Here is a 16,323-nt window from a genome sequence, read left to right on the forward strand (position 1 = left end):
GACATCATGTGTTCATACAATTATGTCTTGCATCAGCAGGTGGTGAGAAAGCTGAGTGGAGTAGTGGGTTAGATTCTATATTGGGATCCTGTGGGTCTGAGCTGTCTCTATTCAGAGTTTCCTTCAAACTACACTCCCTACACTGAGCTGGTAGATCTAGAAAGTGGGGCGCTGACGTCAGCTGAACTCGTAGTGATCATATCTTTTTTTTTTGGTCGGTCATGGGGCTTGAACTCTGGCATGAGCGCTGTCCCTCAGCTCTTGAGCTCAAGGTTAGCAAGCACTCTCCCACTTGAGCCACAGCACCACTTCTGTTTTTTCTGGTGGTTTATTGGAGATGAGTCTCACGGGCTTTCCTGCCCGGGCTGGCTTTGAACCATGATCCTCAGATCTCAAGCCTCCTAAGTAGGTAGGATTACAGCCATGAGCCATCGGCACCTGGCCTAGTGATCATTTCAAATGGCTATGTGGTGGGGAAACAATTGATTTCATCTTTTACTTTTCACCTGCATTGGTTTTAGCTACACAAGCTGAGAGCCAGGTATATATACAGTAGCTGCTGAACTGATTTGGAGGAAACAAGTCTAAGGATTTTCTAAGAAAAAAGATTGGTTTTGAGAGTTTAACGTTTAAGAACACACGTCCTGTTGGGAGAGAGCAAAAGAAGGGGAGAAATGTACTCTTTACCTGATTTAGTAACTGTAATGCCTCTGTACATCACCTTTATAATAACAATAAAGAAGCCAGCTCCCGTGTGCTGAGTGCTCCCTACTTCACCCAGGGCTTAGTACATTGTTGGTACGTGGGCTATCTTATTTCTAGCTTTCTGACAGTCACTTGCAAGGGAGATGGTGTGGCTGTTATTCCCACTTTAAACTTAGGCTAAATGCCATGGTTAGGGTCGCTAGACAAGCTAGTCCTTGCTTGGCGATTTTTCTAGAGGAGCATGCTTATGCCAGCTAAATTGAGTATGAGCCAGCTGTGGTGGTGCACTCCAGTAATCATGCATCATGGCACCAGTGCCTAGCAGAGGAATCTGGTCATGCATGATAGTCATGAAGCAAAAACAGGAAGAGGAGAGCCATTGTCTTCTGTCCATGCCCCTTCACGCAGGACCACCTACTTCAAGGTTGGTTGCAACAGTTGTGCCTCACAGTCAATATCCAAATGGCAATTGATGTGGGATGCTGCCAGTATTCAAACTGAACGAGATAAAAAAGCAGTGGAAAGGGGGAAGGGATACCAAATCCGTGAGGATAGGCTAAGGGAGAACTACAAATGAATTTGCATGTCCATATTCCTTTGCTTGAGAAGGGTACTGGACAGATTGAAAGTTGATCTCTGGTAGCTCATGGCCTGGAGCTAGCTTGGGACCATGATTTTCCTACCTCTTTCTCCTGTATAGTGCCACACTTGGTTTACTGGTCTAGGCTTGCCTCAAACCACAAACCTCGATTTTTGCCTCCTAAGTAACTGCAATTACAGATATGTGCCCCTATGTATGAATTTTGTGAGTTGCTGTGGATTAAGACACATAGTCAAGTATTCTGCTCAGCCACACCTTGGTTACTCATACAAATTCTTGATCTGATTCTCCAAGAAAACTCCTCCCTCCCCCCACCACCCAATGTTTTTTGTTTGTTTGATGTAACTGGGTCTTGTACTTAACAAAGAGGTGTTCTGCCACCTGAGCTATGTTCTTAGCCTTACTGCTTTAGTTACTTTTCAGATAGGATCTAAACATTTTTGTCCAGTGTCAACCTCAGACTGCCACCCTCCTACCTATGCCTTCTATGTGACTGACATTACTGGCATGTGCTACCATACCCAGTCCTTCCCTCTAACAGATTCTTGCCTAACCTTACATGCCATTTGGGTTCTGAAGGAGCACAGGAGGCATATTGTAGATAATACCTGAAAATAGAAAGTTGAGCTGCAACCATCCAGCTGGATGGGGAAGCTAGAGAAAGATGCTTTGGGAAGGATGGATGCATGAGGATGGGCGCGGTGAGTCCATCCTGGCCTTGTGCATCGGGGGCTAGAGCACCACTGATGAGAGCATGACCTCGGCTCAGAGGTCGAGGCATGAGTGCAAGTTTGTACACTTAAGCCTTCAATATGGAGGAGAGGACAGTCAGTTAAGAACTCGGAGGGCCCTCCAGGTCACCCTGTGTACCCAGAACAAGTTAGCATTTATGCTCTGGGCCAGGAACACCACTCCCTCATTTCCTGAGCCACTGGCCCAGGCTTCTTCACTCGGAGATACCAGGCATGAATGAAGCCCAGCGTGTTATTCTGAGAGCAGAGGACTAAGGGAAAGTCTCCGCACCACAGTGACATACCCCAGCTGCTCCAGAATATTGGCATCACATTGGTATCCTGTAAGGAGGGGATCGGTGGACACTCTGAGGACTGAAACTGCCAGTCCTGGCTCAGGAAGCCTGCCAGGTGGCACGCCTTGCCCCTGAGTCTCAGCAACTTGTTGACACTTGGCTATCAGCAAGAATGAGTCGTTCATGATGGTATGCCTGAGGAAAGATTCCGAATGAAAGCTGCATAAAAGCAAATGTATGGGGCTGGGAAGAACTGAAAAGCTACAGAACTAATAAGGAAGTAGAAATGAGATTGTATATGTTATAAAAAGGAATGAATTTAAAAATTATACATATATATATTTGTAATTATAGCCTTTTGGAAGCAAAGATAGGATTCAAGGCCAGCAAGACCTGATCTCCAAAATAAGTTAAGCATAGGATGTATATGCCTGTAATCCCAGCTATCCAGAACTAGAAGAGGAACATGGTTAGAAAGTGGCCTGGGCTAAAGAGCAAGACCTTATTTGGAAATAAACTAAAAGCAGAAGCAGTAAAGGTGTAGGTGACCCAAGTAATAGAATGCTTACCTAACAAGCTCAAGATCCCAAGTTCAATCCCCAGTACAGCTAAAAAATAAAAATTAAAAATAAAGAATGAGAGCCTTATGAATGCCAAAATGGATTCAATAAGGAAACAGAGATAATTTAAAAAGATAGAATGGAAAAGTAGAGAGATGAATAATCTCAGGTTGCTATCCATCTCTTCTATTTCATTTATAATTTCAGATATTGGATTACTTGTTTTAGTAGGAAGAAAATACTCCAGCAGGGATTTTTTCACATTCAGCAGATGGCAGTATTTCTATAAATTTACAACTTGTACTTCAATATTTCATTGTCTTGATACAAATGAAAAACTTTAAGCTTTTTATTCTGATAGAAAAAAAATGCTAGTCTTCCCTTTCTATATGTGAGCAACCATACCGAAAAAGCTTTGTTTATTTGCACTGCTCACAAGCATGGGGAAAAAAATCTAGAACCTTAAGTCATATTTCCTGCTGCCCATTTTTACACCTTGACCAAAAAGAAAAAAAAAAAAGAAGAGGGAAAGAAGGAAGAAAGGAAGAAAAAGAAGAAAAGGAAAGGAAAGAAAAAAGGAAGAAGGAAGGAAAGAAAGAAAGAAAGGGAAGGAGGAAGAAAGGCCAGGCAGATGTCAAGGTGATCACATCACAAATGAAAAGTCTCATCGTGGCTTTACAGATCACATACCATCTTTATTCTGCTTACAGACTGAAAGGAAACAAGTTTGTGTCAGAATGAGCACAGACATTATAGTAAAGACAGGTGCCTGTGGCCAAAAAAGGGATTTCAGCAAAGTGTAGAGGAGAGAGGAAATGGCACATACCTCTGGTGCTGTGGTCTGCAGTGCCTTGAAAAAGGGCACGGGAGAGTCAACAGCTGATTTAGTTCCAGACATGTCAGATACGCTCCTCTTTAAAAGCTACTCTGTATAGTTGTTTCTTGGTGAAGAGGGTCTGGAATGCAACAAAATGCATGTTATTTAAACACGCCTCAGACAATTGAAATATCTTCTAATAGCAGGGCTTACAGAATTCTGTCTAGTTTGTAAAGAGAAACATAGAAGTTTGTATTGTGTGTGAGGTGTGATACTGCATTTTCTCCACTTCAGGCGCTGGTTTGTCTCGTGATCAAAGGAGGAGGGGAAGCTGACCACTAGAGAGAGCATGGCTCATGGAATGTCCCAAAGGGCCAAAGGCTTTGTGCTGTGAGCAGCTGGCAATACCTGTCAGGCCTTGTGGAGGCCAGCAAATCCCAGAGCAGCATGTGCTGTACCCATGGGCCCTAAAAATAGTGCTAGTTGTGACTTAACATGAAAAAGGTTGGAGCTGGGCGCCCGTGGCTCATGCCTGTAATCCTAGCTACTCAGGAGGCTGAGATCTGAGGATAGCAGTTCAAAGCCAGCACAGGCAGGAAAGTCTGTGAGACTCTTATCTCCAATAAACCACCAGAAAACTGGAAGAGGGGCTGTGGCTCAAATGGTAGAGCGCTCGCCTTGAGCTGAAGAGCGCAGCGACAGAGCACAAGCCCAGAGTTCAAGCCCCACGACTGACAGAAACAAAACAAAACAAAACAAAACAACAAAAAAGGTTGGAAACCATTATCTTCAGGTTGTAGATTACAGCCAGTTTCAGAATGAGAGAAGAACAACTCACATTGACAGTATTTGCAGGAGATTATTAAAGTTTAAAAATACGCTAGGTTCCACATCATTAAATGATAGGATTGGTTCTCCACTCCCCCTGCCCATACACACTTTAAATCCTTTCTAAAAAATTTTTAATTGTAAAGGTACTATACAGAGGGGTTACAGTTACATGAGTAAGGTAATGAGTCCATTTCCTATCGAGCATTGTTACCCCCTCTTTTGTTTTTCCCCTACCACCCTTCCCTCCCCAACTCCTCCCCCCACCAAGTTGTAAAATTCATTTTCAACATGTCTGTATGTCTCATCGTTAAAATGGGTCAATCTGTATCCTTGTTTCAGCATTTTGTTAGTTCTCTTCCCCTCCCCAAATTAGAAAAATGTATATACAAGATGCAGGGCACCAGAATCAAATACAGTAACAACAGGGGTTATACCATGGGGGAAGAACATGCAAAAGAAATTTAAAAATCATACAGTACATTAAAAACAACAGTGACAAAGAAAAATACTCTTGTTTCCCTATTGTGGGGTTCATTTCTCTTAGAATCATCTTATATGATCATAAGTACATAGTTTTTGACCTTTTCTACCTGTCTGGTAAGATTATCCTAGAGTATACTAGTTATTGCAAATAAGGGAAATCATAGGACCTATGTTTCTTTGGGCCTGGCCTACTTGACTTATATTCTTTTTCCAAGTCTTTCCATTTCCTAAAAAATGGAGTGGTGCCATTCTTTCTGATGGAGGAAGAGAATTCATATATATAGATATAGATATCACATTTTCTTGATCCATTCATCTACTGAGGGGCATCTGGGTTGGTTCCATGGTGAATAATGCTGTGATAAATATAGTTATGCTAGAAGCTTTAGTATGCTCTTGTTTGTGATCATTTGGGTAAATGCCCAAAAGTGGGATTGCTGGGTCATAGAGGAGCTCTATGTGGAGTCTTTTGAGTGACCTCCATACTACTTTCCAAGGTGGTTGAACAAGTTTACACTCCCATCAACAATGCAGTAAGGTTCCCTTTTGGCCACATACACACCAGCAGACATGGGGCCTGAACTCTGGACCTGGGCACTGTCCCTCAGCTCTTCAGCTCAAGGCTAACACTCTACCACTTGAGTCACAGCACCACTCCCAGTTTTTTTCTGCTTATGTGGTGCTGAGGAATCAAACCCAGGGCCTCATGCATACAAGGCAAGTGCTCTACCACTGAGCCACCTTCCCACCCCCCAGATTTTTTTTGATTATAGCCATTCTAACTGGGATGAGGTGGAATCTCAATGTTGTTTTGAGTTGCATGCACTTTACTTTCTTTACTCTTCCCTTTTCCATTTCTTCCTAGAGGGTCTCTTTGGCAAGTAAAGAAAAGAGATAGACATTGGAGTCCTGCTGTAAGAGCTCATTAATATTAATGAGCTCTGCTAATATATACAGATGTGTGGGTCTTGGTTTGTATAAGAAGAGGCTTAAACTTTCCTTCTAAGAATATATAGAATTTGTAGGGCCATAGTTAGCTTTTCTAGAGAAGAAAGAAGAGAACCAATAATACCTGTGTCAGTAGCCAAAATTATGAGGTTATTGTGTGTGTGTGTGTGTGTGTGTGTGTGTGTGTGTGTGTGTGTTAATTGGCTTCTGCTTTTCTTATTGAAGGTGGACATTCCTTACTTGATGTGGTATCACATCTTGCCATTTGTCTTTTCGCTTGATCTATTTTGCTATTGGAACATGTACAAATCTATGTTTTAAATTTTTTCATTATGCCCAGGATAAAACTTTGAAATAAAGTTGAATTGTGAGCCAAGATGGCAGATGAAAAGCAAGCAGCCCTTTCTGCTTTTCAGTAGAGAAGAACTGGAGCCGCGGGCTTCCCACGGAGTGGGTGGCTGAGGGAAGGCACTGAGCTTAATATTGGAGAGAGACTGAGAGATCTCCAGAAACTCTATCAGAACAAAAAAACCCGTGAAAGAATATGTTAGTGCTGAGCCCAGGGGAAGGACACCAGGAGTGGAAAGGGGGTACAGATACAGTGGTGAATATTGGCACAGAAACCATTGTAGAACAGAAGAGAAGCCTGAACACAGGTGATCTGGCAGCTGCACAGCATGGTGCTTGCCAGCCCTAGTGGCTCACGCCTATAATCCTAGCTACCCAGGAAGCTAAGATTGGAGAATGGCAGTTTGAAAGCCAGCCCTGGGGGCTGGGAAGGTGGCTCAGTGGTAGAGCACTTGCCTTGCATGCTTGAGGTCCTGGGTTCGATTCCTCAGCACCACATAAGAAAAAAGAAAAAAGCCAGAAGTGGTGCTGTGGCTCAAGTGGTAGAGTGCTAACCTTGAGCTGAAGAGCTGAGGGACAGCACCCAGGCCCAGAGTTCAGGCCCCACGACCGGACCCAAAAAAAAAAAAAAAAAAGAAAGTCAGCCCTGAACAAGAAAGTCTGTGAGGTGTGTGTGTGTGTGTGTGTGTGTGTGTGTGTGCGCACGCACGCGTGTGCGTGTGTGCATGTGCACATGCAAACGTGTGTACACTCTGTCTTGGGGCTTGAACTCAAGGCCTAGGAGCTGTCCCTAGCTTTTTGGCTCAAGCCTAACACTCTACCATTTGAGTCATAGCTTTGCTTCCAAACTTTTGCGTAACTAATTGGAGTCTTATGGCCTTTCCTGCCCAGGTTGGCTTCAAACTGTGATCCTCAGATCTGTCTCCTGAGTGGATAGGATTACAGGCATGAGCCACCAGCTTCCAGCTTGAATTATTATTAAGTTTTTTGGCTTGTCTTGGGGCTTGAACTCAAGGCGTGGACGCTGTCCTTGAACCTCTTTGTGCTCAAGGCTAACACTCTACCACTTGAGTCACAGTGCTACTTTTGGCTTTTTCTGAGTAGTTTTTTTGGAGATAAGATTCTCATGGACTTTTTTGCCTGGGCTGGTTTTGAACTGCGATCCTCAGATCTCAGCCTCCTGAGGAGCTAGGATTATGGGTGAGCCACTGGTGCTGGTGTGAATTATTTTTTAACAAGTAGCATATATTAATTAAAATGTTTTAAAATTTGACTTGTGTTTAAAAAGTAAGGAAGATCCTAGAAAATTGTCTGCAATTCTTAGTAAAATCCCATTAGAAAGCAAAGCAACACCAACTACATCTAGAAAGAAGGGTTAAATGGGACTATTGGAAAGCGGAAACCTCAGGTTCTAGAAGCTGAAAATAGTTGCTGGTGGAAGAAGAGGCTTCTAAAGAAATATGGACAGACTTTTGTGAGACTTAGAGGCAACATCTGAAGGATTTACAAGGCCCTTCTTGAAGGATATTCTAAGAAGACTTAGATGGGCTAGGCAATGGTGGCTCATGCCTGCAATCCTAGCTATTCAGGTGGCTGAAATCTGAGGATAGTGGTGCAAAGCCAGCCTGGGCAGGAAAGCAGGGGAGACTCTTACCTTCAATTAACCACCAGAAAACCAGCAGTGGTGCTGTGGCTCAAAGTGGTAGAGTGCTAGCCTTGAGCAAAAGAGCTCAGGGACAGTGCCCAGCCTCTGAGTTTAAGCTCCAGGACCACACACACGAAAGAAGAATAGTTAGATGGGCCTCTACATTTGCCTTACACAAAAAGGAGTCTAATTTCTTTCTTTCACTTTTTTTTTATTGTGAAAATACCGTACAGAGAGGTTACAATTACATGGGCAAGATAATGAGTACATTTCTTATCAAGCATTGTTGCCTCCTGCTTTGTTTTCCCTTCCCATCCCTTCATCCTCCTCCTTCCCCCTCCCCCTCCCCTGCCTCCAGCCAAAGTTGTAAAGTTTGTTTTTCGACATAAAGACTTGTACATCTTATTGTTGCAATGGGTCCACCTGTATCCCTATTTAAACGATTTGTTTTTTCCCTTCCCCTCCACAAGTTATACCAACACCAAATACAGTGAAAGCAGGGGTTATACCATGGGGGAGGGACATACAAAGCAACAAAGAAATCATCTTATAAATATGTTAGAAACAATCACAAGAAAGAAAAAAGGAAGCTAATTTCTTAATGAGGCCAGAAATCTCATTCTGTGTCTGCAAAGAGGAGTCAAGAATTTAGTAATCTTCCAGATGTAGTATGTGCCTGTATTCCCAGCAATTGAAGAGGCTGAAGCAGGAGAATGAAGAGTTTGAGGCAAACACCAACTTTAGGCATCTCAGGTATTTCTTGGTGCACATCTAGATTTCCTCTTTATATACATGTATATAATATATAATACATGTATATTAATACAGAATATTATACTGAAAGATACGATGAGGTAGAAACTCATGTGGTTGTTTACAGGCTGACTGAGAGTCCGCTCCCTCAGTGAACTTGGCTGAATAATGGCCACTGCTTTGCAACACTACCACAATGTCTGCCGTGTTCATTGACACAGTGGTCTCAGGTCAGCAGGACTCATACAACCAGCACAACTCACCTGGCCTCAACCTTGCTGTGTTTGGGGCAGGAATTCCAGTACATAAGAGCAGCGTGTATTGTGGCATCAGAAAGGGTCTTTTTTGCAGTCCGCATGCTGACTTCTGGTCCTCCAGTAGCAGTACAGGTTTAAGGGAATAATTAGTTCACTCGCTAAGGGGCATTTCTACTGGTAACACAGCTGACACCGCATCCTAGTGGGTTGTCTGGTAAATAATGTTTGGAGAAGCCGAACCCTTGGGCTTTTCCTCAGGAGAAGAAAGAAGGGTTCTATTAATCTATTCTATAAATCTATTAACTATTAATCCTGCCTTTACCATAGGCCATTTTCTAATGATGACTGTTTATGGATTTTGTTTTATCTTTTCTTTGGATTCATAAATTATATGTGTTGAGTATTTACTGGTACCATGTCACCTACAAACAAGGTTGAATGGGAACTGATAAGAAATTGAAAAAATTACATACACACACTAACCATCACTAACTCTACCAGTTATACTTGATCAATTTTATTCCCTGCCAAAAACAAAATAAGCTATATACTCCAACAAAAAAAATCTTTTAAAAAATGTGCTTAACACCATGGAGTTTCCCTCAAATGGATTGGTTTTCAAGTAACAGTAAAAGTTTAAGAAAGCAAGACCACCATAGCAACCAATGTCGGTTCACTTACAATATCATACACATAGATTTCCCATGAACATTGTTTGAATATTCTGAATACTTTAATTCCATAGCTGAGAAATCCGTGGTTGAGAACTTCAGTTCCTTTAAGAAACACAGTAGCACTTGCCTTAAGTCCATTTCTCCAGTAAAATCCCCCTCCTGATTTTCAGTTTAGCAAGTTCTCAAAGTGTTAGTCTTTGAGCGGGTCACTTTTAAGTTTCCTAGTCTCAATTTTTAAACAAGTTATAGTTTCAAGACATGCTTTTAATCTCTCCATAACTGTGGCTTCTGATTTCTGATTTTCTCTTCAAATTCTGGAACATTTCATCATAGAATTCTGAGACCACTCTCAGCCTCCAGAGTTGCATTTGGTGTGTGACTGAACAGCTTGAAGAGCTGTCGTGTTTCCTAGACTCGCTTTCCTCCTGTGCTGAGTGAGAGGTGATCTGGCAAATATGCATGAGATCTGGGGGCAGAGTGAGTAGCCACGGCTACAGGACCAGTAAGGACCAGCCAGTGCAGAGGTGCAGGGGCTCCTTTTGATTTTGCTTTGCTCTGTATCCAGCTCTCTTTCCCAACTACTAGCTCAGCTGCCCAAAAGAAGACTTGGCCCGTGGGGGAGCTGTCCATAGGTTTCCCCCTTTCTTCTGTGCCCCCATGCAGGCAGGTGGACAATTCTCAGGCGCCCATGTAAACTATGTTGGTGCTTCATGGAGTTGGGTTAAGAACTTTGTGTGATCTCCCAACTCCTCTGGTCATTTTCTTACCATTGTGTAAATTTGTGTATAATAAGCTCTAAGTGATTCATCTTTCTTCAGTGAACCATAAAAAAAGCTATTATTTGCAGGGGTCTGGGTTCTGTTTGGATTTGTATGTGTGTGCCTCTGAGCTTTCATGCTCAAGGCTAGCACTCTTTTTTTATTTTTTCTTTTTGTCGGTCATGGGGTCTGAACTCTGGGCCTGGGCGCTGTCCCTCAGCTCTTCAGCTCAAGGCTAGCGCTCTACTACTTCAGCCACAGTACCACTTATGTGGTACTGAGGAATTGAACACAGGGCATCCTGCATGCAAGGCAAGCGCTCTACCACTGAGCCTCCTGCCTAGCCCATATAGGACATGTTTTAAAGCTACCAACTTATGGCAGCCCTTTATTTCTGGGCTCAGACAAACAAGTTTATGCCCTTCACTACACATGCCTCTGAATGCTAACCAATGAATGGCAGTGTTGCCATGTGATTCTGCTACAGATGCCACCCACATAAGCCTCTGAAGTCCTCTTGCTATTGAATTCTCTGCTAATAGACTCCTAGGTCTGACCATCAGAGTTCTCCCTTCCTATACAGCAGGCAATAACATTCAGTTTTGCCTTTCTATGTCAGATACTATGGTTGGCTCTTCAAATACTGAGTGTCTTACATTTGATATTTCTTAAAAAATCATAATTGCTTATTTTTGGTCCTAATAGTGTCATCAGAAACTATCATTACTTGGACATGCTAATTAAGCCAGTGCCTAATCCATCAAAAAAATACCTGAAATAAAAAATGAAGCTGAGTCCGGGTGCCAGTGGCTCATGCCTATAATCCTAGCTACTCAGGAGGCTGAGATTTGAAGATCATGGTTCAAAGCCAGCTTGGGCAGGAAAGTCTGTGAGACTCTTATCGCCAATTAACCACCAGAAAACCAGAAGTGGCACTGTGGCTCAAGCAGTAGAGTCTTGAGCTGACGAGCTCAGGGACAGTGCCCAGGCCCAGAGTTCAAACCCCATGACAACAACAACAAAAAAAATTGAATTTATTGCTTACGGTCATAAGAAAGAGTGACATTGATCAAACATAGGTCCATGAGCAGAGCAGACTCATACATTCAATAAACTTCTTAAAAACCAAGGAAGCTCTAAATGCAATCTTTAGACATGCTATTTATGAGTAGAGATATTACTATTAAATTTTCTTTGTTAGTTAATTACTCAGTATAGAAGTGTGTGAGTTTATAAGGTAGTGGCAGAGTTCCTATCATTTTTTCCTAGGGGATTCCATTCCCAGAAATTATAGGCTAGACGTGAAAATAGTACTAATGAAGGATCATATTACTTAGATTTAGTACCATACTAAATTCTCAATGAGAAAAATATAATAGAAATAGCCAAGTATTATTCTACAGCATTTCCTATTGTATAACAAACTAATTTAAATTTATTGGGTAGAAAATAGGGACAAGGACAAGATGATGAGCTAGTTCTGCAGTGATATAAAAGAGTTCATAAAGAATAAACTAAGGTCCGGAATCTTCAGCCCACATTGAAGACTTCATGCTCTTATGACGTAGAAACAGGCCAGCTCTGGTTTCTGGCTCTCCCAACTGTGGAAGTATAGCTACACATGATGAAGCTCCTTTGAAGGTCATTTCTTCCTCTCTGTCTCAGAATGATACTTCTTGGGCATAAGCCCGAGATTCTGCTTTGACTCCCATCGATGCAGAGCAGACTGGTTGGGTTCAATAGCATGCCTGTTGTCTTGGTCCTGCTGAAACATACACATGAACACACACACACTTAAGTCTGTCTGTTCAACACTAACAACAATGTTTAGGACCTCTTGGCTTCCATGGATGTCATATATTTATCCCAATGGTAGTTTTAATCTAGTTTGGAAAACCTACTAGAAACTTGCATAAAAATTAGTTCATTGGCTTCCTAGTGGTAATTTAGAGAATCTAATGATTAATAAGAGAGTAGCTGAACATTGAGAGAACTAATATGATTAGAAATCCCACGAGAGCTGGGTATGTTGGTGTACGCATATAGTCCCCAGTACTGTGGAGACAGGGAGGAGGGCTTTGAGTTCTATTCCATTTTGGGGTACTTAGCAAAACTCTATCAGAACAAAAGACTTCCCCTAAGTAAGTAAGTAAATAAATACTTTTTTTTAGACGATGTCAGCCTCACCTCTTCTAGCCACCTGTCTTCCCGGGGGAGCCTCTGCAACCTGTTTTTTGACAGCTCAAGCTGTAAGCCATCAAATCTGCACTTAAACCAGCGGTGAGCTTCTTCCAGGTTGGCTGTTATCTGAACAGAGAAACAGTTACAAAAGGTTTTTTTTCTTCTTCTTCTTGGTACCTTAGTAATTTGAGGTATTTTTTACTTAAGTAATAAAAATCTTATTTGTAAATACACCGAGCACCTTACAAGTTGAGAAAGTATTCCTGAATGAAGGGTTAAAGAATGCATCCAGGCTTGCCACTTCTCATGTACTCGTCAGTGTTTCCTGGACCTCTACCACCTTCAGGTATCCCCCCCAGAACACCTCCTCTGCAACCGTGGCAACAAGCGGTTGTCAGGCATTGTCCCACGTCAGCCGGCTCACAGAGTAGGCATGTTATTCTGAGATCAGAATAGAGACTCTCTCTTTAGTGTCACTTATTTTATTGATGGTAAAGTATTTTCCAGGTCTGTTTGTGCATTCTGATAACAGCTACAGGCCCTACTCCTGAAACTCACCTAAACCAAGCCAAACCAAACCAACCAAATCAACTATGCCAACTCTCTCCAATCGCTCTTTACCAGCAGTGGAGAGAAAGATGTCTCCAATGGCTTTATCTATCATATTTCCTATTGTATGATAAACAAGACGGAGTTAACATTCACTGAGTCTTACACTCTGAGTTATCTGTCAGAATAAAGCAGTAGTAGGTATGACCTTACTGAGTTTTGCCAAAGGGTAATAGATGGTCTAAAGAAAGTAAATGTAATTTTCCTTAAGCACACATAGTGTCACAGTTGGGATTCAAACTTAGGTTTGTCAGCATCCATATTCTAATATACCATTCTACGCAAATCTAATAAAGCATTATTGTGCAAATGTAACAGTTAAAATAGAGAACAAACAATAAATTGATAGTAATCTAACTGTGATATTTTAAGCTTAAGAATCTCTATTTTTGTGTGTGTGTGTTCCCATCCAGGGGCTTAAACTCAACATCTGGATACTGTCCTTGAGCTTTTCTGCTTAAGGATAGCCCACTACCACTACCACTTAAGCTACAGCTCGATTTCTGGACTTTTGGTGGTTAATTGGAGATAAACATCTCATGGCCTTTCCTGCCCAGGCAGTCTTCAAACTACAATCCTTAGGCTTCCGCCTCCTGAGAAGCTAGGGTTATAGGTCTGAGTCATGACACCGAACTCTATTTTTTTTAATCTAGAAAATGAGAGGAGGTTGGGATACAGATCTATGACTTCAAATATCTTCTCTTACTATAAAAAATTACGATTTAATTTTTAAAAAAAAATTATGACTTAATATAACCTCACATGTTAATTTAAGTTTTGAACTTAGAATAACATTTACAAATTAGATAGGGCAAACTCTACACCATTAGTTTTTGTTTGAACCAAGAGTTTTCACTTTTTTTAGTTCATGTCAAATAATAATCAGAATCCACAAACATGCTGGTCTTCCCTTCTGTTTAGTAGTAGGGACATCAGGCTTAATTAATTAATTAATTTTTGAATTCTATTATCTATCATCAAGACACAGAACTTAATCTAAAAATTACTTTTACAATAGAAACAATACCTTAGAACTCAATGGATCTTGCCTGTTGCATTCCTTTGTTAATAAAAGATTTTACATTGACTTACGTGCCTAAAGATTTAGACAATAACTTGGGCTTGCTCACCTGTTCTGATTCCATGCTAGCTTCTTTCAATTTATTCTCTGTTGCCTCTTTACATTTTTTCAGGTGTCTGATAGTTTCTTCCAATTCCTGAAAATATGATCCAGATTTTAATTACTTTCCAATGTACCATATAGAACAAAAAAAAGGGCTTCAATTTATAATATGGACACCTGCCTGCTACCAAGATCTAACATAAAATCTGGGTGCTAGTGGCTCATGTCTATAATCTTAACTATTTGTGAGAGGATCACAGTTCAAGAACAATCCAGTTTAAAAGGCAGTGAGACCCATCTCAACGAATAGTTGGAAAGGATGGTATATAGCTAACCATGGAGAATGCATAAGTAGGAGGGCTACAGTTCAGACGGACGTAAGTATAAACACAAGATCCCTAATTCCCAAAGATAACTTAGGCAAAAAAGCTGGGCATATGGGTCAACTGGGAGAGCATCTACCTATAAGTGTAATGCCCCAAGTTCAACTCTTAGTACCACTAACAAAACAACAACAAAACCAAGACAAAATTCATCTTCTATTTAGCCTATGGTCTACAATTATGTATATGGTTACACATTTTCACTTTGATTTATGGGTACTGATAAAAGAAAGTAATTCACATCTCTTTTTAGAATCAGACAGAAACTTTCATTGTTGTTAGAAGGTAGAATTTTTGAAGCCCCTTACAAGTAATCTTAATATATACTTTCATTAGATTAGAAGTAGCGGAAGGTATCACAATTCCAGACAGATCTAAAGACCAGTGGAACAGACGAGAAGGCCAGTAATGACCCTACAAATTGACTGTCACCTGAGTTTTAACAAAGCAGTAAAAAAAAGTGTATGTTTAGAAGAATGATCATCTCGGGCTGGGAAGGTGGCTCAGTGGTAGAGCGCTTGCCTTGCATGCTCGAGGCCCTGGGTTCGATTCCTCAGCACCACATAAGCAAAAAGAAAAAGCCAGAAGTGACGCTGTGGCTCAAGTGGTAGAGTGCCTAGCCTTGATCTTAAGAGCTGAGGGACAGTGCCGAGGCCCAGAGTTCAGGTCCCACGACTGGACACCGACACCCCCCCCCCTCCCCCCCCCCCCCCCCCCCGGGCAAAAAAAAAAGAAAAAGAAAAATGATAATCTCCTTCAAAATGGTGCTGGTAAAACTGGATATTCATATGCAAAAGACAGCTCTTGCCTTTTGCCAGTATCTATTCAAAGTCAATCAAAGACTTCAATGACCTGAAACCTTGAAACTACTATAAGGAAAGTGTAGGGAAAACACTAGAACTCATGGCATAGAGAAGAACTTTCTGAGTAAGAACTGACAAATGGAATTGCATTCTAAAAAGCTTCTTGCTGGGAGCTGGTGGTTCATGCCTGTAATCCTAGCTACTCAGGAGGCTGAGTTCTGAGGATCCTGGTCCAAAGCCAGCCAGGGCAGTAAAGGCCATGAGACTTTTGTCTCCAATAAACCACTAGAAAACTGGAAGTGGCGCTGTGGCTCAAATGGTAGAGCGCTCACCTTAAGCTGAAGAGCATGGGGACAGCACCCAAGCCCAGGGTTTAAGCCCCACTACCACCACCACCACCACCACCACCACCACCACCAACACAACAAAACAAGCTTCTTTACACCAAAGGATATAGTTACTAAGTTAAAAAGATAGCCCACACAGAAGTGGAGATCTTTGCTAGCTATATGTCTGGCAAGGGTCTAATTACCAGAATATGCAAGGATCTAAAAAAATCCTAAACCCAACTCAATTAATTAATGGTCAAAAGAGCTAAATGGATACTTCTCAGAAGAGGTGTGGATGGCTAATAAATTAATTTAAAAAATGCTCAACATCCCTAGCCATAAGGGAAATGTAAGTCAAAACATCACAGAGATCCCATCTCAATCCAATCAGATTGGCCATTATCAGGAAGAAAAATAATTTTCCTGGTGAGGATGTGGGACAAAAGGGACTCTAATGGACAGTAGGAATGTAAAAATAGAGCAAGCAT

At 41.6% G+C, this 16,323-nt stretch overlaps 1 protein-coding gene across 1 annotated transcript in view; it reads right to left on the reverse strand.

The window, feature by feature from the left end:
* Positions 1 to 11,862: 11,862 nt before the first annotated feature.
* Positions 11,863 to 16,323, reverse strand: part of Ccdc150 (coiled-coil domain containing 150) — a 77,064-nt gene continuing 72,603 nt past the window's right edge. The window contains 3 exon segments of the mRNA XM_042688381.1: positions 11,863 to 12,169; positions 12,595 to 12,714; positions 14,328 to 14,414. Coding sequence (XP_042544315.1) covers positions 12,050 to 12,169; positions 12,595 to 12,714; positions 14,328 to 14,414 — 327 coding nt within the window. The 3' untranslated portion in view covers positions 11,863 to 12,049.

This window comes from Dipodomys spectabilis, unplaced genomic scaffold, assembly GCF_019054845.1.
Source record: "Dipodomys spectabilis isolate Male_0828 unplaced genomic scaffold, ASM1905484v1 ptg000115l, whole genome shotgun sequence".
Lineage (NCBI taxonomy): Eukaryota > Metazoa > Chordata > Mammalia > Rodentia > Heteromyidae > Dipodomys > Dipodomys spectabilis.